The following is a 25,364-nucleotide window of genomic DNA, read 5'->3' as shown; positions in this document are numbered from 1 at the left end:
TGGTCCTGATGATGGGAAGGATTGGGGGCAGGAGGAGAAGGGGATGACAGAGGATGAGATGGCTAGATGGCATCACCGACTCGATGGATGTGAGTCTGAGTGAACTCTGGGAGTAGGTGATGGACAGGGAGGCCTGGCGTGCTGTGATTCATGGGGTTGCAAAGAGTTGGACACGACTGAGCTGAACTGAACTTTGGTGGCACTCGGCAATTAAAGAAAAGTTTGCACACTTTCTCCACTTGAATACATTCAGCATTTTTCTTAAAATTAACTCCCACTCTGTTCCCTGAACTACACTCTTCAATGAACGTATAACTCATGGTATGTTCTGTTTCTCTTGGTAAGTAGAACCAGAGACTTGTTCAAAATGCTGACAGCACATTAGCTCAGACATATAGGGACAAACTCTGAAGACTGTAAGCTTTCTCCCCCACGTTGTTTTTCTAGGCATCTACCAAGAGGGAATGAAAATGAGTAAGGCTTGGAGCAGTGTTCAGATCTTGCCATTCATGCTCCGCATTTTTAAACGGAGTCCACCTTTATTAGGTTACGGTTGGCTATTAATGGAGAGGGTTTGCGTTTAATTCTATCTGCTACATGATTGGAGCTATCCACAAAGAACATCTTGGTGGTACACAATGAGACTATAATTTTTCTGTATTCCTGCCTGAAATTTTGGTTCAGTAGTCCATATATGATCGCATTGAGGCAGCTGTTGAAATATGCCATATAGTAACTAGCCACAAACAGCCACTCGGGGATCCTGGGTGCCATGCTGGTGGGGTCCGAGGCCACAACAAGACCAATGAAGTTCAGAGGAGCCCAGCAAATGGCAAAGAGGACAAAAACCACAAACATGGTGACAAAATTCCTGAAGTCCTGGGGCTTCAGTTTCGGTTTGTTGTCCGGTTTCACCTTCCATCTGACCTGAAGAACCAGGGCCCAGATTCTCAGGTAACAGAAGACGACTACGAGCATCGGAACTATGAAATGGAACACCACCACGGCGATCGTGTAGGCTGAGCTGACGGACTGCGTGAAGGTACAGGAATAGATCCTCGGGTCGTACTGCAGGGTCCCCACACACAGGTTGGGCACGATCGCCACGAGCGTCAGCATCCATATCAGGAACACGTAGCAGAGGGAATTCGTGCTGCTATACAGCTTGTCGTATCTGAGGCTGTGGCAGATGCAGCAATAGCGGTTGATGGCAATTCCCGTGATATTGAAAACGGACCCGATGACGCTCAAGCCCATCAGGAAGCCACTAAGTTGGCAATGCAGGGAGCTCAGGCTCCACCCATTGTTAACTATAGACGCCAGCGCCAAGGGGTACGGATACACGGCCACCAGCAGGTCTGCAACTGCCAGGCTCACCACAAACACATTCCCTAAAAGAGAAAGGTTTAGAAAACATGGGTTAGGGCCAGTCTCACACGGGTTGCATGGGTTTTCTTTCACAGGTATTCAAGAAAGAGCTGTGTCGGCTGCTTGGATGGCCCGACATCACAGTTATCGGAAGAGAGTGAGAAGTGTTGGTCGCTCAGTCGTGCCCAACTCTCTGCGACCCCATGGACTGTAACCCCATCAGCTCCTCTGTCCATGGGATTTTCCAGTCAAGGGTACTGGAGTGGGCTGCCATTTCCTTTGTGGTTAGGGCCAGTTTCACGCGGGTCGCATGGGTTTTCTTTCACAGTTTTTAAAAAAGAGCTGGGACTGCCACTTGGGTGGCAGCTTCTGCTGCATTCTAAAAGAAGCGGAAGCCATTTCCCCGAGAACTGAGCTCTTCATTGTCCTTATCAGATCAACTCCACTGTTCCCAAGCTCCCAGATTCCCCAAATAAGGCATGTTTTGTGGTCAAAACTGTTCTCTTTTAACTCCTTGGTTTCTCTTGCGCTTTAAACAAACAAACAAACAAACAAACAAAAAAATATATATATATCTTGAGTTCAGGATACACCCATCACATCTTTTATTCTGGAATCATCTACATTATCTGAGAAACCTCATATTGCTTCTTTTTTTTTTTTTTTTTTTTTTTTTACCTCAAGCCAGGCAGGACTTTCTTAAGTTCCAGGCCTTTTATCTCTCTCTAATTCTTCAAAGGTTCTCAAATTCCTGTTCCTGGAAAACAGAGGGCCCTCATCTATATCATATGAGAAAAAGCATCCTATTATCAGCGGCTAGGTTAGAATATTGGCTTCGCCCCTTACTAGCTGTCTAACTGGGGCAAGTTACATTATTACATCAAACTTTAATTTCCTCTTCTGTAAGTGGAGATAATGATGGCATTGTCTTTACAGGGTATGATGAGCACTAAATGAGGCCATCTCTGTCAAGTACGGAGCAGTGTCTGGCACATGATAGGTGATCAATAAATGCTCTACAACTTTCTCACCTCAATCCAAAGGAAAAGGGAGAAATGCTTTTAGATTTTATAAACAACTTAAGGTGGAAAAATTAAACTCTAGATAATCAGGGTACGTAACAACTTTATATGAACACAATAATTCAACATATTTTAAAGTTTAAGTATACTCCAGTCAAATTTTACAAGCTCTTTTACAAGTATGTTAAAGTTAAGTCCCCTATATATGAACAAGTTCTGTCCCGAGAGCATATTCTTAAGTCCAATTTGCTTGCATGTCCAACATAGTTAGCCTAGGCACCCAACTGGTAGAACTGGCTACATAGTAGTGTACTGTAATAGGTTTATAATACTTTTCACACACATAATACATAAAAGTGCTAATCGCTCAGTCATGCACAACTCTTTGTGACTCCATGGGCTGTAGCTCTGTCCATGGGGTTCTCTAGGGGTGAATAGTGGGGTGGGTTACCATTCCCTTCTCCAAGAGATCTTTCCAACCCAGGGATCGAACCCAGGTCTCCTGCTTTACAGGCAGATTCTTTATCATCTGAGCCACCAAGGAAGCCAAAATACATAAAAAACAAACACACAAAAAAATTAAACATTTTTAATCTTACAGATATTAAGAAAAGGTGGCAAGAATACACAGAAGAACTGTACAAAAAAAGATGTTCACGACCCAGATTATCACGATGGTGTGATCACTCATCTAGAATGTGAAGTCCTCCAGGAATGTGAAGTCAAGTGGGCCTTAGGAAGCATCATTAGGAACAAAGCTAGTGGAGGTGATGGAATTCCAGTTGAGCTGTTTCAAATCCTGAAAGATGATGCTGTGAAAGTGCTGCACTCAAAATGCCAGCAAATTTGGAAAACTCAGCAGTGGCCACAGGACTGGAAAAGGTCAGTTTTCATTCTAATCCCAAAGAAAGGCAATGCCAAAGCGTCTTCTTCACTCTGCACTCTTCACTTGCATCTGCACTCATCTCACATGCTAGTAAAGTAATGCTCAAAATTCTCCAAGCCAGGCTTCAGCAATACATGAACCGTGAACTTCCAGATGTTCAAGCTGGATTTAGAAAAGGCAGAGGAATCAGAAATCAAATTGCCAACATCCATTGGATCATCAAAAAAGCAAGAGAGTTCCAGAAAAACATCTATTTTTGCTTTATTGACTATGCCAAAGACTTTGACTGTGTGGATCACAATAAACTGTGGAAAATTCTGAAAGAGATAGGAATACCAGACCACCTGATCTGCCTCTTGAGAAACCTGTATGCAGGTCAGGAAGCAACAGTTAGAACTGGACATGGAACAACAGACTGGTTGCAAATAGGAAAAGGAGTGCGTCAAGGCTGTATGTTGTCACCCTGCTTATTTAACTTCTATGCAGAGTACATCATGAGAAACGCTGGACTGGAAGAAGCACAAGCTGGAATCAAGATTGCCAGGAGAAATATCAATAACCTCAGATATGCAGATGACACCACCCTTATGGCAGAAAGTGAAGAAGAACTAAAGAGCCTCTTGATGAAAGTGAAAAAGGAGAGTGAAAAAGTTGGCTTAAAGCTCAACATTCAGAAAAATAATATGGCATCCGGTCCTGTCACTTCATGGCAAATAAATGGGAAAACAGTGGATACAGTGGCTGACTTTATTTTAGGGGGCTCCAAAATCACTGCAGATGGTGACTGCAGCCATGAAATTAAAAGACGCTTACTGCTTGGAAGGAACCAACCTGGACAGCATGTTAAAAAGCAGAGATATTACTTTGTCAACAAAGGTCCATCTAGTCAAGGATATGGTTTTTCCAGTAGTCATGTATAGATGTGAGAGTTGGACTATAAGGAAAGCTGAGTGTCAAAGAATTGATGCTTTTGAACTGTGGTGTTGGAGAAGACTCTTGAGAGTTCCTTAGACTGCAAGGAGATCCAACCAGTCCATCCTAAAGGAAATCAGTCCTGGATATTCATTGGAAGGTTTGATGCTAAAGCCACCTGATGCGAAGAGCTGACTCATTTGAAAAGACCCTGATGCTAGAAGAGATTGAGGGGAGGAGGAGAAGGGGACGATGGAGGATGAGATGGTGGGATGGCATCACCAACTCAACGGACATGAGTTTGAGTAAACTCTGGGAGTTGGTGATGGACAGGGAGGCCTGGTGCGCTGCGGTTCATGGGGTTGCAAAGAGTCGGACACGACTGAGTGACCGAACTGAACTGAATCTTACAGTACTTTGAAAAATACAGTAGTACAACAGCTGGCACACAGGGGCTGTCATCATGTGAACAGGCAAAATGAATTACTGACAGGACGGGGGAGAGAAGGTGGGAGATGGTACAGCCGATTGTCAGCAGTAGGTGACGGAGGGCAAGCTGCAACTTCACTCAGGCCTGATTGGATCGTACAGGTTCTGGTTCCTTGCTGGATTCGGTTCTATCTCCCCTCTTGAAAAAACTGATCCTGTGTTGTCTGGATAGTAGCTCTTTTTGTTCTCACCGTAGATAACACAGTAGCGCTGAATCACATTGTGGAAGAAAGGCTGTTACAACGCTTGTGTACCATTCTATGTTCAGCTCCTGTGTCTCAAAAGCTATCAGTGCCTCCTTAGACAGAACTAACTTAGGTGGCTGGACGTGTGAATACGTGTTGACATCTTTGAAAGTTTGCCGCTTGAAGGCTCATATGCAGGGGACTTACTGTGTTTACTTGTGTGGTTTGTTCTCCTTTGTTTCATACTCTTCTGCCCTGAGCAGCTCCTCATCTAACTTTTCATTGCTCCCCATCCCTCCCAGTCTGTGTTAAAAGAAATGCTTAGAACCTTCACTTGTTTGCCCCACCACATGGAAGAGCTTTCTCTTCTGAAGATTCCTAAATCACTTTATTTTTACATCTTTCAATTTAGGAAACGTTGTAATAAATTCCATTCAGTAAAAATGCATTAAATGAATAGGTTCTGGGGAAATGAGAATGAATGGTCAGGATTCCTCCGACCCTCAATCTTAGAAAAACAAACACAATTTAAAAGAGAAGGAAGAAGTACAATATGAGTATATACAGAAGACAAGACAGAGAGGCAGGGAGGGGGCTGGACAGAATGGGAAGAACGTTTCAGGCAGACTGGTGTGTATTCTGTGTTGATTACATTTACTTGTAAACTTGGCTCTCCTCTGTGTCTACACTGCTGTCCCCTGAGATTGTCTGCCTGATATTTGTATCCTGAGTAGCACCCAGCTGAGACTTCTGCTCTAATGTTCAAGGAAGTAAATTAAATTGTCTTCTCCCAACATCTGAAATAAAATAACCTTTGTGAGTTTTCTGTCTGAAAAATTTTATTCCATCCTGAAAAATGCTGCAAGGAAGTGAAGAAAGCTGCAGTGACTAAAAAAGGCAAGGTTTCGCATGTAAGTAGGAATTTCAGATAGACTGTCATGAAAACAATTTTCTTTGAAGATTGGTTATACTAAGCCAAATTGAAGCAATAAATACAAATTTATCTTTCCCACAGTTCAATTTCAATTACCAATGAAATGTTTAAATTCTAACATGGGCATATTTCAATAAATTTTTTGACTCAGCATGTTTAATACCTTAAAAATGAGTAGAATATATGAAACTCAGCTACAAATTAAATTGTCGTCAAAACAGTACATTTTTACCCAGAACGTTATGATGACAAATGGGCTTGATATAGATTTTTAAGTTTTAAAATAAGATAGTAAGTGATGTCACAAATTTCTTTCATGGCTTTAATCCTCTGCTCCATTTATTTTATAGTGATTATGCTTCTTTTCTGTTCAAATAATTACCATAATCAAATGATTCATTTACTTTTCTTTGAAATGATCCTATTTTACAGGAGGATAAGAAAAAAAAAATGAACCCTTAGATTCTATGCAGATGTTGTTGTTGGGGAGCTCAGCTAGAGGCTTTGTCACAGCTGGGGTGTGTGTGTGTGTGTGTGTGTTGTGTGTGTGTGTTGTGTGGTGTGACAGGGAGGAGGAGGAAAGAGAGTTCCTAGTTTTCATTTAAGAATTCTACCAGATAAGAGTATTCACAGTTAGACACCTTGTAAGGTCATCTCTTCCATCTCAGCTCTGGGTAACTCCAGATAGATACAACCTATCTGCTTTTACAGACACCTAGTGAAGAAAGCTGAGCGCGAAGAATTGATGCTTTTAAACTGTGGTGTTGGAGAAGACTCTTGAGAATCCCTTGGACTGCAAGGAGATCCAACCAGTCCATTCTGAAGGAGATCAGCCCTGGGATTTCTTTGGAAGGAATGATGCTAAAGCTGAAACTCCAGTACTTTGGCCACCTCATGAGAAGAGTTGACTCATTGGAAAAGACTCTGATGCTGGGAGGGATTGGGGGCAGGAGGAGAAGGGGACAACAGAGGATGAGATAGCTGGATGGTATCATTGACTCGATGGATGTGAGTCTGAGTGAACTCCGGGAGTTGGTGATGGACAGGGAGGCTTGGTGTGCTGCAATTCATGGGGTCACAAAGAGTCAGACACGACTGAGCAACTGAACTTAACTGAGGAGTCCATACAACCAGCATAGTGATGCACTCTGAAATTTAAAATAATCTCTGTTAATGGCTTACGGGGTTCCAGTCCTTCCTCCAAGGTTCAAGTCTGACCTCACTCTCCCTCTTGACATCCATCATTTCTTCTCAACCACTTTGTCTGTGAACTTCAGGCGTGGGATGGTTAATTTTATGTGTCAACTTGACACTACCTTGGTATATGTGGTTAAACATTTCTGGGTGTGTCTCTAGGGGTGTTTCAAAAAAAGTACATTGAAATCAGCAGACTGAGTAAAGCAGAGGCCCTCCCCAGTGTGGATGAGCATCATCCAATTCACTTATGGCCTAAAGAAAACAAAAATTTGGAGGAAAGGAGAACTCAGTCTTGCTGGCTATCTACTGAGCGGGAACCTCGGTCTTCCCCTGCCCTTGGACTGGGACTTCTGCCTTAGACACTCCTGACTCAAAGGTCTTCAGGCTCAGATTAGAACTCTGCCCTGGCTCTTCTGAGCCTCCAGCTTCAGATGGTAGATTGCGGGATGCCTCAGCCTCCACAGTCATGTGAGCCAACTCTTCATGATAAACATGGCATCTTCAGTGTATATAAATGAAACGCATTTATCCCGGAAACTCTGATGAGTGCTGGGTGCTTCCGTTTACTGCAGCTGCACCCTTCTCCAGAGAAATGCCCTTAGTGGAACAATGAATGACCAGCTGACCCTGGTGCACAAAGGCCAGCCCTCCTGTCTCGAGTGGTGACAACTGCATGGTTGGATTTACTCCTAGAGGCCCTTGCCTCATGGTCAGGCCAAGTCTAGGCTTCACCAGCAATCCCACCCTTGCTTGACTCGTTCCCTGCCTGATCGCCTTCTCTCACTTACTTCTGCTCCCTCCTGAGTGCACACTTTCTACAAAGCGTGAGCACCACACCTCTGATCTTGTTCTCAACTTTGGCTTTTAGGCAAAATAAGACAGACCTTCAGCTCCATGATGAGCCTGGGTGGTTTTCAAAAGAAGTCATCAGCTTCTCGGTGGAAAAATAGGAGCTAGTTCTATGCCATCTTATAAACCAAGCAACCAACCTCTTTGGGTACAAGTTATAGACTCTGCATGCCTCTTGGCATCACTCTTCAATTCTTTCATCCTCACTAGGGGTGGACATGCTTCCTACATCTCACCTCCACCTGTGCGTGGAGGTCTGTCTTCCTCTAAGGCTGTATTTGAGATTCAGGACTGTGAGAAGGAATCTTTCAATCCTCCCTGACAGCAAGGTGCCTGGCACATAACAGGTACTAAGAACAGTTTCCTGGATGAACAAATACATCCCTACTCTCTAAACACCACCTGTCCAGAGCAGAAATTGCGTGCTCTTATCTGCCCGAATTTGAGTTTCTCAACAGACCAATATTCATTCCTCTTTCGTTTTCAGCCTGGACTTCACCCATGTGCAGAGCACAATTAGAGACTCACTTGAATTCATTGCTCATAATGATTTTTTTCAACCACCGCCCCCCCCCCCAAAAAAAACCCTGCTGTGTCTGGACTTCAACATCAAACTGGTAAAGATCAATTAAAATGGGGTGGGGGGGATGAGCTTCAGCTACTCTTGGAAACATTTCTCATTTGTTTTAAGTAGCAAATCCATAGACTTCAGCTCTGAGAAATCTGGTTTAATGAAGACTCTGTTTATAAACCTGGATGATATAAAAAATTCAATGTGTTTATTAAACTTTAAGGGTAGGACAGCAGAAAGTTGAGATGTTGAAGGTGATAGGGTGCAGTACAGGGAAGGCAGAAGGCTTATTTTGCACATCAAAGCTCACTGGCCCTGTCTTACATTCTTGAACTTCAAAGGACTGTATCTCAGAAATGTGTCTTTTTAGATTATCAGAGGGAACAGATGCTCCAAAACAAGCCACACCTGAGTTCAAATCCTGACTATGTCGCTTGCTAGATGATCTCGGGTAAATCAAAGCCTCAGTCTCTTCATATGTAATAAGTCATGATACTAACAGCCATGGTGAAAATGCAAGAGAACGCACGGAATGTGCTTGGCTTTGGATAAACAGCGTTCAGCTTCATAAAAGGTGGCTCCCCGGAGCAGACGCACACCAGGGCTGGAGGAAGCGTCTCATCCGCCCTGGCTCTTGCCTGGATCTCTGTCACCTTGCAAGGGGCCTACTCCAGGCAAATAAGCCCGCTTTTCTTTTTTTTTTTTTAATTTTATTATTTTTTTTTTACTTTACAATATTGTATTGGTTTTGCCATACATCAACATGAATCCGCCACAGGTGTACACATGTTCCCAATCCTGAACCTCCCTCTCTCCTCCCTCCCCATACCATCCCTTTGGGTCATCCCAGTGCACCAGCCCCAAGCATCCTGTATCCTGCATCAGACCTAGACTGGTGATTCACTTCTTATATGATATTATACAGGTTTCAATGCCATTCTCCCAAACCATCCCACCCTCTCCCTCTCCCACAGAGTCCAAAAGACTGTTCTATACATCTGTGTCTCTTTTGCTGTCTCGCATACAGGGTTATCGTTACCATCTTTCTAAATTCCATATATATGCGTTAGTATACTGTATTGGTGTTTTTCCTTCTGGCTTACTTCACTCTGTATAATCAGCTCCAGTTTCATCCACCTCATTAGAACTGATTCAAATGTATTCTTTTAATGGCTGAGTAATACTCCATTGTGTATATGTACCAAGCTTTCTTATCCATTCATCTGCTGATGGACATCCAGGTTGCTTCCATGTCCTGGCTATTATAAACAGTGCTGTGATGAACACTGGGGCACATGTGTCTCTTTCAATTCTGGTTTCCTCGGTGTGTATGTCCAGCAGTGGGATTGCTGGGTCATAAGGCAGTTCTATTTCCAGTTTTTAAAGGAATCTCCACACTGTTCTCCATAGTAGCTGTACTAGTTTGCATTCCCGCCAACAATGTAAGAGGGTTCCGTTTTCTCCACACCCTCTCCAGCATTTATTGCTTGTAGACTTTTGGATAGCAGCCATTCTGACTGGCGTGAAATGGTACCTCATTGTGGTTTTGATTTGCATTTCTCTGATAATGAGTGATGCTGAGCATCTTTTCATGTGTTTGTTAGCCATCTGTATGTCTTCTTTGGAGAAATGTCTGTTTAGTTCTTTGGCCCATTTTTTGATTGGGTCGTTTATTTTTCTGGAATTGAGCTGCAGGAGTTGCTTGTATATTTTTGAGATTAGTTGTTTGTCAGTTGCTTCGTTTGCTTTTCTTTCTAAAACTTTCTCTCTGGCTGCGCTGGGTCTTTGCTGAGGTGTGCTGGCTTTTCTCTGGTTGTGGAGCACGGGCTTAGCTGTTTTGCAGCATGTGGAATCTTCCCGAATCAGGGATAGAACCCGTGTCTCTCTCCTGCACTGGGAGGTGGATTCTTAACCACTGGACCACCAGGGAATTCCCCAAACAAACCTACTTTGACCCTCCTGTTCCCTCCAGCTATCAGCCTCTTCCTCTCCCCTCCAATTTTTCAAGCAAGGCTGTCCCTCTATTTCCTTTCCACCAATTTTAAATTCACTTTCTAGAATATCTGGGTGCTACTCACACCACGTTGCTCAAACTTCTCTCCAGTCATCAGTGACGTTCTTCCTGATCCCTTCTCTCAGCCTTCATCCTCCGTAAAGTCTCTGAAACCTAACACCCTGTTCCCAGGAGACCTATCCTTAGACTACCTTGCCTGAATAGTAGAAGACACTGTTCCTACAATACACGGCTGCATGTGAGGACAGCTTGGCTCTCTGGCCACCTCCATCCTCCTTCCTTCCTGGGTCTTCGGTCTCTTTCTCTGTTGAACTGCACCTCCCCATTCTGCTCCTTAATTCGGACTCCTATGGGGTCGCACAGAGTCGGACACAACTGAAGCGACTTAGCAGCAGCAGCAGCAGCAGCAGCAGCAGCAGCAACACTGTGAATACAGATGACGACTAGCTGCTCTTAACTGTTAGATAAATACAGCCTCTCTAGAATAAAAGAGACTAAGAACACCATAAGGAGCTCAACATAAAGGAATATAGTACAGAAACGTACCACTGCACATCACCTATGTTTCAATTAAAAACAAAAAAACAAAAAAAGGACGAGGAATAAAAAGGTAATACACCTGACCCTCTTGCCCTAGCTCAATTTTGAGTTTTTAAAGGTGTGAAATCTTGCTTAAGGATTCTGCTCATTTTCTAGATCTGGTCATTCTGTTCTTAGAAGGATGGGTGGGGGAGACACCTGTAATATGTAAATACCCATATTATAGCTGTGTTGATCCAGTCTTTCATCTTTACACTGACTACAAATTACTCACATATGCACTATTTTTTCAGAGAAGGCGATGGCACCCCACTCCAGTACTCTTGCCTGGAAAATCCCACGGACAGAGGAGCATGGTAGGCTGCAGTCCATGGGGTTGTGAAGAGTTGGACATGACTGAACAACTTCCCTTTCACTTTTCACTTTCATGCATTGGAGAAGGAAATGGCAACCCACTCCAGTGTTCTTGCCTGGAGAATCCCAGGGACGGGGGAGCCTGGTGGGCTGCCGTCTATGGGGTCACACAGAGTTAAACATGACTGAAGTGACTTAGCAGCAGCAGCACTATTTTTTATATCACAGAATGAAGGATGAAACTTTAAAGACAGAAATGGAATACTTGAACAACATTTTTAAAAAGGCAATCAAAAAATTCTATTAACTCTACTTGGGCTGTGTGTGTGTTAGTTCAGTCATGTCTGACTCTTTGCAACCCGATGGACTGTAGCCCATCAGGCTCCTCTGACCATGGGATTTTCCAGGCCAGAATACTGGAGGGGGTTGCCATTTCCTTCTCCAGGGGATCTTCCTGACCCAGGGATCAAGCCCATGTCTCCTGTGTCTTCTGCATAGCAGGAAGATTCTTTCCCCATTGAGCCATTGGGGGTAGTCTTTATTTCCTTAGACACCTTTCCTGGTTTTGAAGGTCTCAGGGAAACGCCAGCTTTAGTAGACAAATTAATGCCACTTAATAATATCATTATTTAATTAGAGAAGAACTCTAAATTGCTAAATTTAAAAAAAAATCCTGTCAATATTAAAACTGGTGGGCCTTCCCTGGTGGTCCAGTGGTTGAATCTGTAAAGAGTCTGTGCTTCCAACACAAGGGGCACAGGTTTGATTCCTGGTCAGGGAACTAAGATTTCACGTGCCACACAAGGTGGCCAATAAGTGAATATTAGAAATGGTACAATCATATCATTGCCCTTTTATATGCTAAAATTAAATGAGAAATAAAAAATGCTAACAGTACAGAACTATAAGATTCTCATAAAACTAAGTTTTAAAACTTCAAAATTTGGTTCTTTTTTTGATGTACTTAGAGAATATTTAAAAAGCATACACCTATATAGTATATGCATGAAATATAAACATATTTATTTATTACATGTAGCAACCTTTTTAAAAAGCTTATTTGGTAAAAGAATGAGAATAACTGAAAGTACTTCAAACTCTAACTAGAGGAAATAATTAATGTCACTAGTAGAATAAGTCAAGTAAAAAGGGCACAAATGAAATTAAAACTTACAAAAAAACTAGCAAATAAAACTTTTAAAGTATACATTAAAATGTAAACCAAACCTTAAAATTATTTAACTGGAATACTGTTTGTTTTGCCAAAGAACTATGTCCCAAGCTCCAATATTATCCTAGACTTTGTACCTAGGAGACACCCAATGAGTATTTAAGTAAAGAAAAAAAAAAAAGAAATTGAATGTATGGAAGATAAAAGTACATTATCCCTTTCTAGATCACAAGAGAGTTTTGATTTCCTAAGTGTTTCAGAAAATTACATAAGATAAAATACAAATCATTGATTATAAACATTTATTACCTGCCATTTAATAGATACATGAGAAAATTTTTATGAATTTAAGTTAGCAGGTTGGTCCTTGAACCTTCCCCAATAGGTATTTCTTCAGGCTATATTAACTTTTTCACAAGATATGGGGCCAATATATTCTCCTCAAAGCTCTGCTTTTGTCTCTATTCTTGACTCTTACTATTGACTCTATTGATGTTCTCTCATCGATTTGCCCTTAAAGGAAATGTCACATTTCTCTGTTTATTACCCTCTACTCTTTCATCCTGAGGTAACACTTTTAAAAATGCTCATGACTACTTTAAGCTCCAGCTATCACCTACCAATCAACTTGAAAAGTTTTCCTGTTATATAACATGTTCTGAGTCTTACACCTTTATACTTCATGTTTTGTTTTTATTTGAAAATAAAAGAACAAAATTTTAAAAGTACCTTGACTGCAGCCATGAAATTAAAAGACACTTTCTCCTTGGAAGAAAAGCTATGACCAACCTATTCAGCATATTAAAAAGCAGAGACATTACTTTGTCAGTCAAGGCCCATCTAGCCAAAGGTATGGTTTTTCCAGTAGTCATGTGTGGATGTGAGAATTGGACCATAAAGAAAGCTGAGCACCAAAGAATTGATGCTTTTGAACTGTGGTGATGGAGAAGACTCTTGAGAGTCCCTTGAACTGCAAGGAGATCCAACCAGTCCATCCTAAAGATCAATCCTGAATATTCATTGGAAGGACTGATGCTGAAGCTGAAGCCCCAATACTTTGGCCACCTGATACGAAAAACTGATTCATTGGAAAAGACCCTGATGCTGAGAAAGACTGAAGGTGGGAGGAGAAGGGGATGACAGAGGATGAGATGGTTGGATGGCATCACCAACTCAATGGACATGAGTTTGCGCAAGCTCCGGGAGTTGGTGATGGACAGGGAAGCCTGGTGTGCTGCAGTCCATGGGGTCGCAAAGAGTCGGACATGACTGAGCAACCGTACTGAACTGAACTGAGAGAAGGTCATCTGTTGACCTTGAAATAGGAGCCATGTTTTACATATGCTTAGCATTGTGGCTTGCATTTTGACAACCAACAAGGATTTGTATTCTGTCTCATATTGAAGGTATTCAGTAAATACTTATTTTAAAAAATACTCAATTCAATCAGCACCAAAAGTGCTCAACATCAAAGCAAGTAAGCATCCTTTTAAGCCATAAGCTCAACAACTCAAATTCACCCTAAAATAGTCTAAATAGTATTCAGACTCAAGTAGATGCTTTTTTTTTCTTTTTGTCCATTTCTCTAAGAGTAATATCTTCAGTGTGGTTGCCAAAAATGTACAGCTCTGTGGGAGAAAAAAAAATTTAGAGGACGTCAATAAGGAAACCCAAAAGTTTATCCTTCATTTGCAGCATTATTAAATTTCACTAAATTTCCTTGAGCTATCATCCAGAGTCCTCTGGTTTCAGGTCAACTAACCTATTTGAAAGTTGAGAAGATTAGGCTGCTGATTAAGGAATCAACTTTGTGAATGAGAATGGATAATATTGATGACACCATGCAATGTCCTAAACATGCAAAAAATGCTTCTTTAAAAACAACCCATTAATGGCCTCTTTAGTAGCCTAGAAAACCCTTAGTGTGTGTATTTATTTTTTTAGAAGATAGGGCATTTCTGTTAGACAACTGAAAAAATATGTAGGAAAAATAGGGAAATTCAAGCTACCTTGTAATGATCTTACTGCTATTGCTAAGTCGCTTCAGTCGTGTCCGACTCTATGCGACCCCATAGATGCCAGCCCACCAGGCTCCCCCGTCCCTGGGATTCTCCAGGCAAGAACACTGAAGTGGGTTGCCATTTCCTTCTCCAATACATGAAAGTGAAAAGTGAAAGTGAAGTTGCTCAGTCGTCCCCGACTTCCAGCGACCCCCATGGACTGCAGCCCAACAGGCTCCTCCGTCCATGGGACCCTCCAGGCAAGAGTACTGGAGTGGGTTGCCATTACTATTCACCTCAAATGTTCTAGCTTTTATTTTTCAAAGGTGTTAATAAAGAATGAGCAAAACAAGCTTGGGGGCTCAATGGAGATTTAAAATGACTTCCAAGGCAGACATTTTTCAAAGCAGGTTTTTTTTTTTTTTTTTTTTTTTAAAAAGCAGAACCCTCAAATGTTAGTGATAAATAAAAGCAGAAGGTTTATATTTTATCCTTGGTTGACTTTTTAAATTGCCAAGAGAAGAGTGATTCTGAAAGCTGGCAAAAGTAAGTTCTATCTTATCCATGATTAATTTAATGCTGAAAATTACTGCTTTCTTATGAGACTGAATGACGGGAAGACTGCAAGATCCAAATTTAGCCATGTGGACCCAAATTCAATCATGTATTTAGGAATCTAAAACCACTGCCCTAATGTTTCCAGGGAATTTGACAAGTCTGGAAAAATTCAAAGTTCCATATTAAAATACTTAAAAAAAACAATGCCTAAGCATGCAAAGGAAAACATCAATAAAATATCTTTAAAGGTAACATATTGCCTTGAGTCAATAATTTCAAACATCGTGGAGAATAACAGGAAGAAAACAACAGTCTGAGAAGAAATACATCAGATTAGGGATTTTATTAAACATTAACTTCATTAGCCTGAAATCATTCTCCATTCTACAAGTTTGTACATAAAAATTAGATCATAACTTTCTCAATAATAACATACTGTCTGAGAAAATTTTCGTAGCTTCCAGGACTAATACATTTTAACTTAAAGAACAGTTTGGCTATTGAGATAATCAGTCTCTCAGAGGGTAGATATTGAAATAATCAGAATCTCAGCCCTACTTTGCTGTGAAAGGTAATGTTCATTACAAATGGGGAAACTGAGGCATCAGAGAATTTCCATAAATTTGCATGATGCTGCAGGAGAATTAGATCCTAAATCTTCAATTTCTGACATTACATCTCTTGCCATGCATAGCCTCCAATTTCTTTTTAAAAATAGGTTAAAAAAACCCTGAGCAATAATAAATAAAAACAACCTAAGAAGAACTACTCACAGAATACACCCTACTACTAACACAAAAAGAAGTGTCAGTTGCTCAGTTGTGTCCCACTCTTTGAGATCCCATGGACTGTAGCCCACCAGGCTCCTCTTTCCAAGTGATTTTCCAGGCAAGAATACTGCAGTGGGTTGCCATGTCCTTCTCCAGGGGATCTTCCCGACCCAGGGATCAAACCAGGGTCTCCTGCATTGCAGGCAGATTCTTTACCATCTGAGCCACCAGGGATAAAATAATAATACTTTTATTTATAAAGTATTTTATGAGTTCAAAGTGATAGGTATATAGGTGGATGGGTGGGCAGAATCTAATTTTTTCCTCCCAGCATCCCTGTGAGATAAGTATCCCACTGGACAGATGGACAAGCTGAGGTTTAGAGACATTAAAAAACTGGGCTCTAAACATACCACAAATAAAAGTATTGCAAATACAAGACTCAGCCTGAGTCTTCTGACACTAATTGCCGTGCGCCTTCCACTGTGCTACATTGGGCTGTGTGCTGAGATAAGAAATACTGATCATTTATCTATGAATTTGGGGGTTTAGTTTCCTTTATCTACCTGAGGAGGCTGTTATAAGGACAAATAAAACAAAATGTGGGAAAGTACTTTGAAAACTGTAAATTGCTGTATAAATTGTAAGTACAAAGCAGTAGACATTCCAAATAAGTTATTTTTCCACTTTATCCACAGACACTGGACCAAATTTGCTGTCTGTGAAAGTGTGACACGAAGTACAATTCCAGCAGTTTCCTGCTTTAATTTTTCTCAAGCTTGAAAAGCACTTCAAACACAAATTTATAAATAACTTAAAAATAGAATGGTAGGGTTGAAAAGCTGAATTCCTTTAATAATCGGGGTTGGTAATTTGATATGGATGCTATAAAATATTTATGTGTTAAATGGAAATGTTGACCAAAGATGGCCAGTGGTTTTTGCAAAATTGCGTATGAACCAGAGTAATAAAAAGGAGGCTTTGGTTTTATTACAAAAGGTTTAGATTTACCATTAAAAACACCAGACAGATCAGTGAGGAATACTGTATATCCTAGAATCTAGGCCTTTGTTACTATTTTAGTTACCTTATACCTGATGTCATGGATATTCAGCATATCACAGGAAAGCATCATTGACAGTGGGAAGAGAGTGTAAGGTGCAGAATGAATGCGTATTGAAAAAGAAACCAATACAATATTGAAAAGTAATTGACCTCCAATTAAATAAATTTATTTTAAAAAAAAAAGAAAAAGAAAGTTCCTGGGGACTTTTTGGTGGTCCAGTGGCTAAGACTACATGCTCCCAATGCAGGGGACCTGGGTTCCATCCCTGGTTAGGAAAACTAGATCCTGCATGCCCCAACGAAGACCTGGCACAGCGAAATGAATAATTTTTTTTTTAAAGAAAGTTCCCGAAAAGATAAAATGACTCAGAAGTGTTGAAAATGAGTTGTTTTTATTTTCCTTTTTGGATTCGGGCACTTAGTTCATATATAGTTTAGATTCTGCTGTGTTTTTCTTTGGCTTTAAAGAGTCCACAGAACTCTGGGTTTTAAATCACCAGGAAACCATGTGACTAAGCCACTTTCATGACCTCTACATGGACATTCCAAATTGATACTGCGGGAGAGACTGATTCTTTTAGAACCACTTCTAACATCCGCCTTTGAACGCCTCCGTGAGAGGGAAGCGTTTGCTTCTGTGAACCCGCTGTTCTCCAGGTGTGCATTGTTGCAAACTGAATGGCCAGGCTGGCCATCTATTGAGGCCGTTCCTCCTGAGTAGTTACAGCTTGAAAGGGTCACGACAGGCCTGGAGGGGCCCATCTCTCCCTGATGGCCCACCCAGAGGCATTCAGGATTGCTTGTTCACATACTCTGCTGGTCAGCTCATCATATGTGTCCCTGGCTCATTCTGCCCAAACTCATGAGAACCTCATTATGCCCCAGAGAAGTGACCCATTGTTCAGCAACCAGAAAGAGGCCCATCAGAACAGGCTCGGATTATTCTGGGTAGTTGGTCACTTCATGCTCTTCCAAGGAGGGAAAACCATATGGAAAATTTCTAAGATTTGTAAACATTTCTTGGGAGATAAAGTGGGGAAACAAGATGTCATTAAGATATTTTCCTCCAGTCAATATATGACAAATGAACCAGGTAGTTTAGGACAAGTGAGGCATACTTTCGTAAGAACCACGGCACCAATTATCACCATCTACACACACAGTCTAGTCAGTTTCATAGCACTATGATTCCCAGCTTTGTAGTCAGTTTCATAATCACGTAAATCAAAGGACTCAGAATCAGAAAGGACTCAGAGATCTTGTCCATCAATTTACTGAAGTGCAAACAGTCCAAAGAGATTATGGATAAACACAGATCCATTCAGGAAAGAAGGCCCAGAGCCTCGGTTCTGGACACATTTTCTTCCCAAGCTCCTTCCACACCTCCCTATAGGATCTGATTTACTGGTCTCCAACACAGGAGCTCTCAACTTACGAGCAGCTGCACATACTTATACTTATTTCCACCCTATCCCTGACTCTAAATCCACTGTCTATCATCACGTCATGAACCCGAACCCTCTTCTGACATTTCTGAATTAATAAGGGAAGCTCTGACCCACATCACTCTTTCCCATCCTCACAGGATCCCAAGAGGCTCAGAATTCAGACAAGGCAGGTTGTTTTACAGAAGCTCATGAGTTCAGGTGATCTAGCAATTCTGAAGATTATTTGAGCCATGCTCTTGTGGACTAGCTAGCATAAGAACCAAAATATCATATACAATATTCTTCTAAGAAATCCATAGTGTGTTAATCACTCAGTCATGTCTGACTCTTTGTGACCCCATGGACCATAGCCCGTCAGACTCCCTGGTCCATTGAATTATCTGGGCAAGAATACTGGAGTGGGTTGCCATGCCCTTCTCCAGGGGGACCTTCCTGACTCAAGGATTGAACCCAGGTCTCCTGCATTGAGGGTAGACTCCTTGCCATCTGAGCCACCGGGAAGTGAAATTGTACAATACAACACACTTATAAGTTCAGGGCTATTTTTTGCTGATGCTCAACAGACACAATTAGGAAAAAAAGATTCAGGTATGACTTTTACTAAGTGACTGAATCTAATTATGTGGTTGAAGAAAATCAGAGACCAAAGAGCAAAAAAAAAGACAATGGAGAAGAAAAGAGAAGGCAAACAAAAAGAGAAAGGAGGGGAAGGAGGCAGAAAAGCTAGCGCAGGTGATGAGAATGGTCAAGGGCTCAATCAAGCAGCTATGAACACATTCACTGGGACCGGGCTGCAGAACTGATGACCAGATGGTGAGTGTGGTCAAAGTTAACAGAGACGGCAGCGAGCACTGTCCTTCATGGCCTGAGCAAAGGATAGAAGCAGAGTCAAGTTCAACACAGGCAACAATCTGCTCATAGATGACAGAAAAACTTCAGGGTGGTGGTTTCCAGTACTTGGATTCTGCATAAATTCTAGTTCAAGCTGTGACTAATACTGCCACCCTTATTTCAAATCATTTCCCAAAAGTGATGGTCACTTATGTAAATAAATATGTTAAAACACACCGAGCTGTACATTTATGTTTTATGCATTTTACTAAGCTATACCTGAATTTGAAAATAATATTAGGTAGGCATTGCTAAGACCTAAAAGCATCTTAAGACCAGCCCTGGAGCATCCAAGTTTAAAATTCATAAGTCAAGGCAGAGGCTCCATGTTTTCTCCATAGTTTGCATAGCCCTTCCATGTGGTGACACAGGATAGACAGGAATAATGTTCAATATTGATCTGAAAGAAACAAGTGTGGGAGTGGAATACCAGTGTTGATCACCCAGTCTTGGAGTCACTCTGGGAAAGTTTTGTTTTGTTTTTTTTTTTTTTACTCTACTGAACGTTTACCCCACTATGCACCAAACTGAAAAATAATAAACCTCTTTAGAAAGGTATCTTCCTAAACAATTGCATCCTTGTCTTCTTAAGCAGAACATCCTGAATGTGATCAGGTCTTTCCTTGATGGCTCAGGGTCATAGGTAACAAATCTATCATTGCGCTCTATTCTTCTCGAGATCGGTTAATGCTGGGCAGTTATTTGTTTCTGTACAAAGTTCCCATAAAAGGCTGTGCTTGTTCAGCTTTCCAGACCTGCTTTTTAATGAGTCTGTTTCTACCCATGCTGTTTGCCAAGTGTACCATTCCCTTATATGTGTCAATCTTCCTTCTAACTCACTGCTTATAATTTATGAGGGTGCAGATACTAGCCTCAGAGGTTTGTGGTGCTCCAGTGCAGAACAAATCAGCCATGGGTGAGAGCTCATTACTTTTGCTTACTTCCATTTATTGCCTATTTTCTATAGAGGTTATACTTCCAGATAATTAAATTTTAAATAAATAAATCTTGCTTTATTTTTTAACCTAAAGTTATAAAGTACAACATGTATGTAGAAAAATGTGAAGTCATAAGTCTACAGCTTATTTTAACAAACTGGAATATGCCTGTGTTAGGTGTACCTAGGGAAAAAAACACACAATTACACATGCTTTATGCTTTTCAACATATGCATCATTTTCCACACGCAAAGTTTGCAAAGTATCCTTTTCCAAATGCATCATCTCACTAGGTAACCACAACAATCTGTGAGGCTGAAAGATTAGATATTTTCTGTATTTGACAAACGTGAAATGTGCGGCTTGGATGTCTTAACTGATTTCTTAGATCACAAGGTAGTTAGCAAGTATGAATGCCGATGTTTCAGTGCAGAAATCTTCCCATTACACTATGAAATTTGCCCAGAAGATGCAAATACGATACTGTTGGTTCTTAATATCAAATTTTGGACAGGAGCCCAGCAGACAGTCTGTCAGCACCTAAGATCCTGGTGGCTGGCTGGGGTTCGTGTCTGCATCTGTTATGGTTCTGATGAACAGGAGGAGGGAAGCTTACACAATCATGCCATTATACCACTTTCCCAAAAGAAAGTCCTAGTTCAAAGTTTAAGATCCCTCGGCATTCTTATTTTCTTATCTCACCTCTTCCTTTCTCTCCTATCCATCTTTTAATCCTTAATACCAATAAAATAAAATTGAAGGACTATACAATTATAGTTTTTCATAAGGATCCCAAAACTCATATTTGAATCAGTGATCTCTATCACTGTTTCATATTACCATCAATTCTGTTATTGTTTAGTCACTAAATCACGTCCGACCCTTTTGTGACCCCGTGGACTGTAGCCCACCACCCTTCTCTGTCCTTGAGATTTCCCAGGCAAGAATACTGGTGTGGTTGCCACTTTCTTCTCCAGGGGACCTTCCTGAACCAGGGATCAAACCCACATTTCCTGTGTATACTGCATCGGCAGGCAGATTCTTTAGCACTGAGCCACCTGGAAAGCCCACCATTCATTCTAGAAAACCTCAAATAGTTTGAATTGTAATAGTGGTTCTTTTGAATAAAAATCCCCAATTATAAAAGTATAGAAGTATCAAATATTTAAGCTCACCACAGGGCTGTCTCCCAGTTAGCTCCAGGAATGCAATGTTTTATAAACTCTATCAAAAAAATTGCTCAGCAAACAATCAAAATACAAAGCAATGTGACGGGACAGCACCTTGTCTAAGTTCTTTTTCGTAAAGCATAAAGAAGTACACTTGGGCCAGGCATGTGGATATTTTTTTTTTTTTTTAATGAAAGGTTCTGTAGGATTCAAACTTTCCAAGTGCTACGACTGTTGATATCAACGAAGTGAGGTAAGCTCTTGGAGAAAGATCCGAGAATTACACCCTACTTGACAATTTAGGGTTGAAAGCAAAGTCCTGTTATTAAACCCTAACCCAAGGAGTCAAAACGATCACTAATGCAATGAGACTATTGCACTGCAGATTAACCCATCATAATCAGAGCAAGCATGCCCAGAACCTGGAGATCCATGGTGCAGTAGGGATTGGCAGGAAATCAGTCCTGGTGAGAAAGCAGGCTTCTCAACTCTGCTCCTGGGATATGACAGAGAATTCTCATACCAGGCTCACAGCACTGGTCTCATATCCTCTTTTTTTTTTTTTTAAATTCCATTTAACTTAAAAAAAGGAAACAAAAACATTTCACCCATTTGTCTCAACCTCTCTAGCCATTTCCGGCAATCTATCCACAACACCCAATCTGTTTTCTGCATCATGAGCTTGGTTTTGTTTTGTTTTTTTTTTTTTTTTGGGGGGGGGTGGATTTACATGTATGAGATATAATATGCTATTTGTCTTTCTCTGGCTGACTTATTTCCCTTCGCATAATGTCCTTAAGGTCTATCTGTGTTGTCACAAATGGCAAGATTTCATTCCACTGTATCCACTCAGTTCAGCTACTCAGTCGTGTCCGACTCTTTGCCATCCGATGGACTGCAGCACGCCAGGATTCTACTGTATGGCTGAGTAATATCCCATTGTGCATTTACATAACATTTTGTTTATCCTTTAAGCTGTCAGTGGACATTTATATTGCTTCCATATCTTGGCTACTGTAACCGACGCTGCGATGAACATAGAGGTGCATACATCTTTTCAAGTTAGTGCTTTGCTTTCTCTGGGTAAATACCCAGAACTGGAATTGCTGAATCCTGTGGTAGCTCTATTTTAAATTTTTTGAGGAACCTCCATACTGTTTTCCTAGTGGCTGCATCATCATTCCCACCAACAGTGTAGAAAGGTTCCTTCCCTCCACATCCTTACCATCACTTGTTCTCTCTTGTCTTTTTGATGAGAGCCGTTCTGACAGATGTGAGGTTCTGTCTCATTGTGATTTTAATTTGCACTTCCCTGGCAACTAACTATAGTGAGCATCTTCTTTTATACCTGTTGACCACCAGGATGTCTTCAGAAACATGTCTATTCAGATCTTCTGCTCATTTTTTAATCAGATGCTTGGGTTTTTTGCTGTTGAGCTGTATGAGTTCTTTATAGACTTTGGATATTAGCCCCTTGCCGGATATATAATTTGAAAATATTTTCTCCTATTCCATAGGACGCCTTTTCAGTTTGCATGACTTCCCTTGCCGTATAGAAGACATTTAGTTTGATATAGTCCCACTCGTTTATTTTTGCTTTTGCTGGACTTTTGATGTTGGATTCAAAAAATCAATGCCAAGACCAATGTCAAGGAGCTACAGTCTACATTTTCTTCTAGGAGCCTCTTCCTGAAGGCAGAATTCCTTTTGGCAATCTCGTTTCAGCCAGTCAGTGAAGTGAGGCTATTCAATGGACCAACTCCAATTCAATTCATATTACCAAGTGTTGATTAATTCTTAAACTACGGACAGTGCCAAGCATTACAGAAAAAAGTGAGCCCTCTCAGAAAGGAACTCAACAAAATCAAATTGTTGACTGGCTACCATTTAGAACAAAAATACTGCTTTTAACAAATTTGTAAGCACATGGTTCCTTCCCATCCCCACCCCCAGCTCCTAAAAGTTTGCCTCCAAATACAGAAGTAGCCATCTAGTCATCATTTAGAGGTCCAAATAGCCAGTGTCCTACAGACAAATTGTTCTGGGGCTCCCACCAAGGATAAACTAATTTAAATTCATTGGTTGGAGAAAAAAAAATGGAGTTTAACTCAAGCACAAAGTTAGCTCTAGTAGTGTAGTATATCAAAACACCCTCTTTATTACATCACTATGTTTAAAATGCAAATTTGTTTAACGAGGGGAGAATAATAGTCACTTTTCCAAGCAGATATAGGTGTCTGGTTCTTCTTTGTATGCTAAAAACCGAAAACTCTTCCTGACAACAAAACTAAAAATACTTTCCCTATCACCTTGCCAGCTTACCTATTTTCTCATATTTGAACAAAGCTGGGAAAAATCGGTTACATGTCAAACCAAGCAATTGATTTATTCATTGATCTGATTTGAAAGGAACTTTCTGCAACCTGTATGTGGTCTCTCTCAATCTAATAAAGCTCAGAAACTGAAAATTGTACAGTGGGTCCCCCCCTCCAAAAAATAAAGAAAATCTGACTCTTAGAAATTGAAGGCTTCTTAGTTGGTTCAAGAAAAAGTACTTCGGTCTCTATTTTTAAATATGACTCAAGGCCCCAGGTTTTAAGAAAAAAGTTTAAACTTTCTAGGAAAAGAGCCAGTTGATAGCTCGAGGCAGCTGCGTGCTTGCAAAGGTGGCCGAACGGGGAAGAGGTTGCCGTCGGGGAAAGCTGGGGGCTTGCCTGTCCAGCCTGCCGGGTCGTGAGAGTCCCTACCTGCGTTCCTCAGCTTCTTGTTCCGATACACGGACAGGACCACCAGGAGGTTGCCCACGATGTCCACCACGATGGTGAAGATGAGGATAGAGGCGAGGGTGGCGGCCAGCCACGAGGGCCGCGGCCGCACACCGTCCCCGGCGCCGGGCACCGGCTGCGAGACGTTGAGCAGCGCGCTGCTGCCGTTGCCCTTGGGGGTCCCGCCCGGCGAGCCCCACAACCGCCCCGCCATCGCGCTGGCAGGGCCGGCGCCGGTGGATCCCCAGAGCGTCGAGCTCCCGCCCCGCCGCCTTTTATGACCCCGGCTCCCGGCCCGCTGCGGCCGGACTCCGCACCTGCCGCCCCGCCCGGGACACCTGGCGCCTCCCGGGGCGCCGCTGACTGTGCGGACAGCGCCCCCGTGCGGGGAGCCCGGGCCGCCGCCTGCGTGCCAAGGGCACCCTGCGCCTTCTTTAAAAAAAAAAAAAAAAAATTTAATTGGAGGCTAATTACTTTACAATATTGTATTGGTTTTTGCCATACATTGACATGAATCAGCCATGGTCCCCCATCCTGAGCCCCCCTCCCACCTCCTTCCCCATCCCATCCCTCAGGGTCATCCCAGTGCACCTGCGCTGAGCGTCCTGTCTCATGCATCAAACCTGGACTGGCGATCTGTTTCACATATGGTAATATACATGTTTCAATGCTATTCTCTCAAATCATCCCACCCTCGCCTTCTCCCACAGGGTCCTTGCGCCTTCTTAAGGAACGAACGTTGTTGCTCTTTGGTCCAGGGACCCTTCCATGCTCCATTAAACAGTGTCCCCTTTGGGACATTTCCGCAAATCAGGGCCAGACTGCTTGGGCTCCACCCCTACCTCATATCAGGGTACCTTAGATAACCATTATATGATCAAGGTTCCTCATCTGTAAAATGTGATGTTATAAAAAGTAACTCATCTAACCTTCTAGATGGTAAGAGATGAAAAAAGACTCAAGGAACTTTGCAGTCAGGTGTCGCACCATAACCCCTCACCCCTGCCTCATATGCTGCAAATGCCATCCGTAATGGTGATCATCTTTCCCCAAAAGCTGTTTTGGGGACTTCTTGAACACTGTCCTTAAAACGACAGATTCTTGGCCTCAACCTCTGTGCACGCCTCTACCTGCTTCCACTATGTAGGAAGAATGGAGAATGCTGTTGGCTTGAAATGATAAAGGTTCCACTGAGAACACTGGCTCACAGCAATCATAAACTCATTGTGCTTTCAAATGTCAGGGATTAAATAGATTCTAAGGAGCCA

At 41.8% G+C, this 25,364-nt stretch overlaps 1 protein-coding gene across 1 annotated transcript; it reads right to left on the bottom strand.

The window, feature by feature from the left end:
* Positions 1–522: 522 nt before the first annotated feature.
* Positions 523–24,310, bottom strand: MTNR1A (melatonin receptor 1A). The gene is made up of 2 exons (XM_068971826.1): positions 24,079–24,310; positions 523–1,391 (listed from the first exon to the last, which is right to left on the bottom strand). Exons 1-2 carry the CDS (start codon positions 24,308–24,310, stop codon positions 523–525), a joined length of 1,101 nt encoding a protein of 366 aa, XP_068827927.1.
* Positions 24,311–25,364: the final 1,054 nt, after the last annotated feature.

The sequence above is a fragment of the Capricornis sumatraensis genome, chromosome 4 (genome assembly GCF_032405125.1).
Source record: "Capricornis sumatraensis isolate serow.1 chromosome 4, serow.2, whole genome shotgun sequence".
NCBI lineage: Eukaryota > Metazoa > Chordata > Mammalia > Artiodactyla > Bovidae > Capricornis > Capricornis sumatraensis.
Note: the sequence above shows the minus strand (reverse complement) of the source record. Positions and strands in the feature narration are given on the sequence as shown.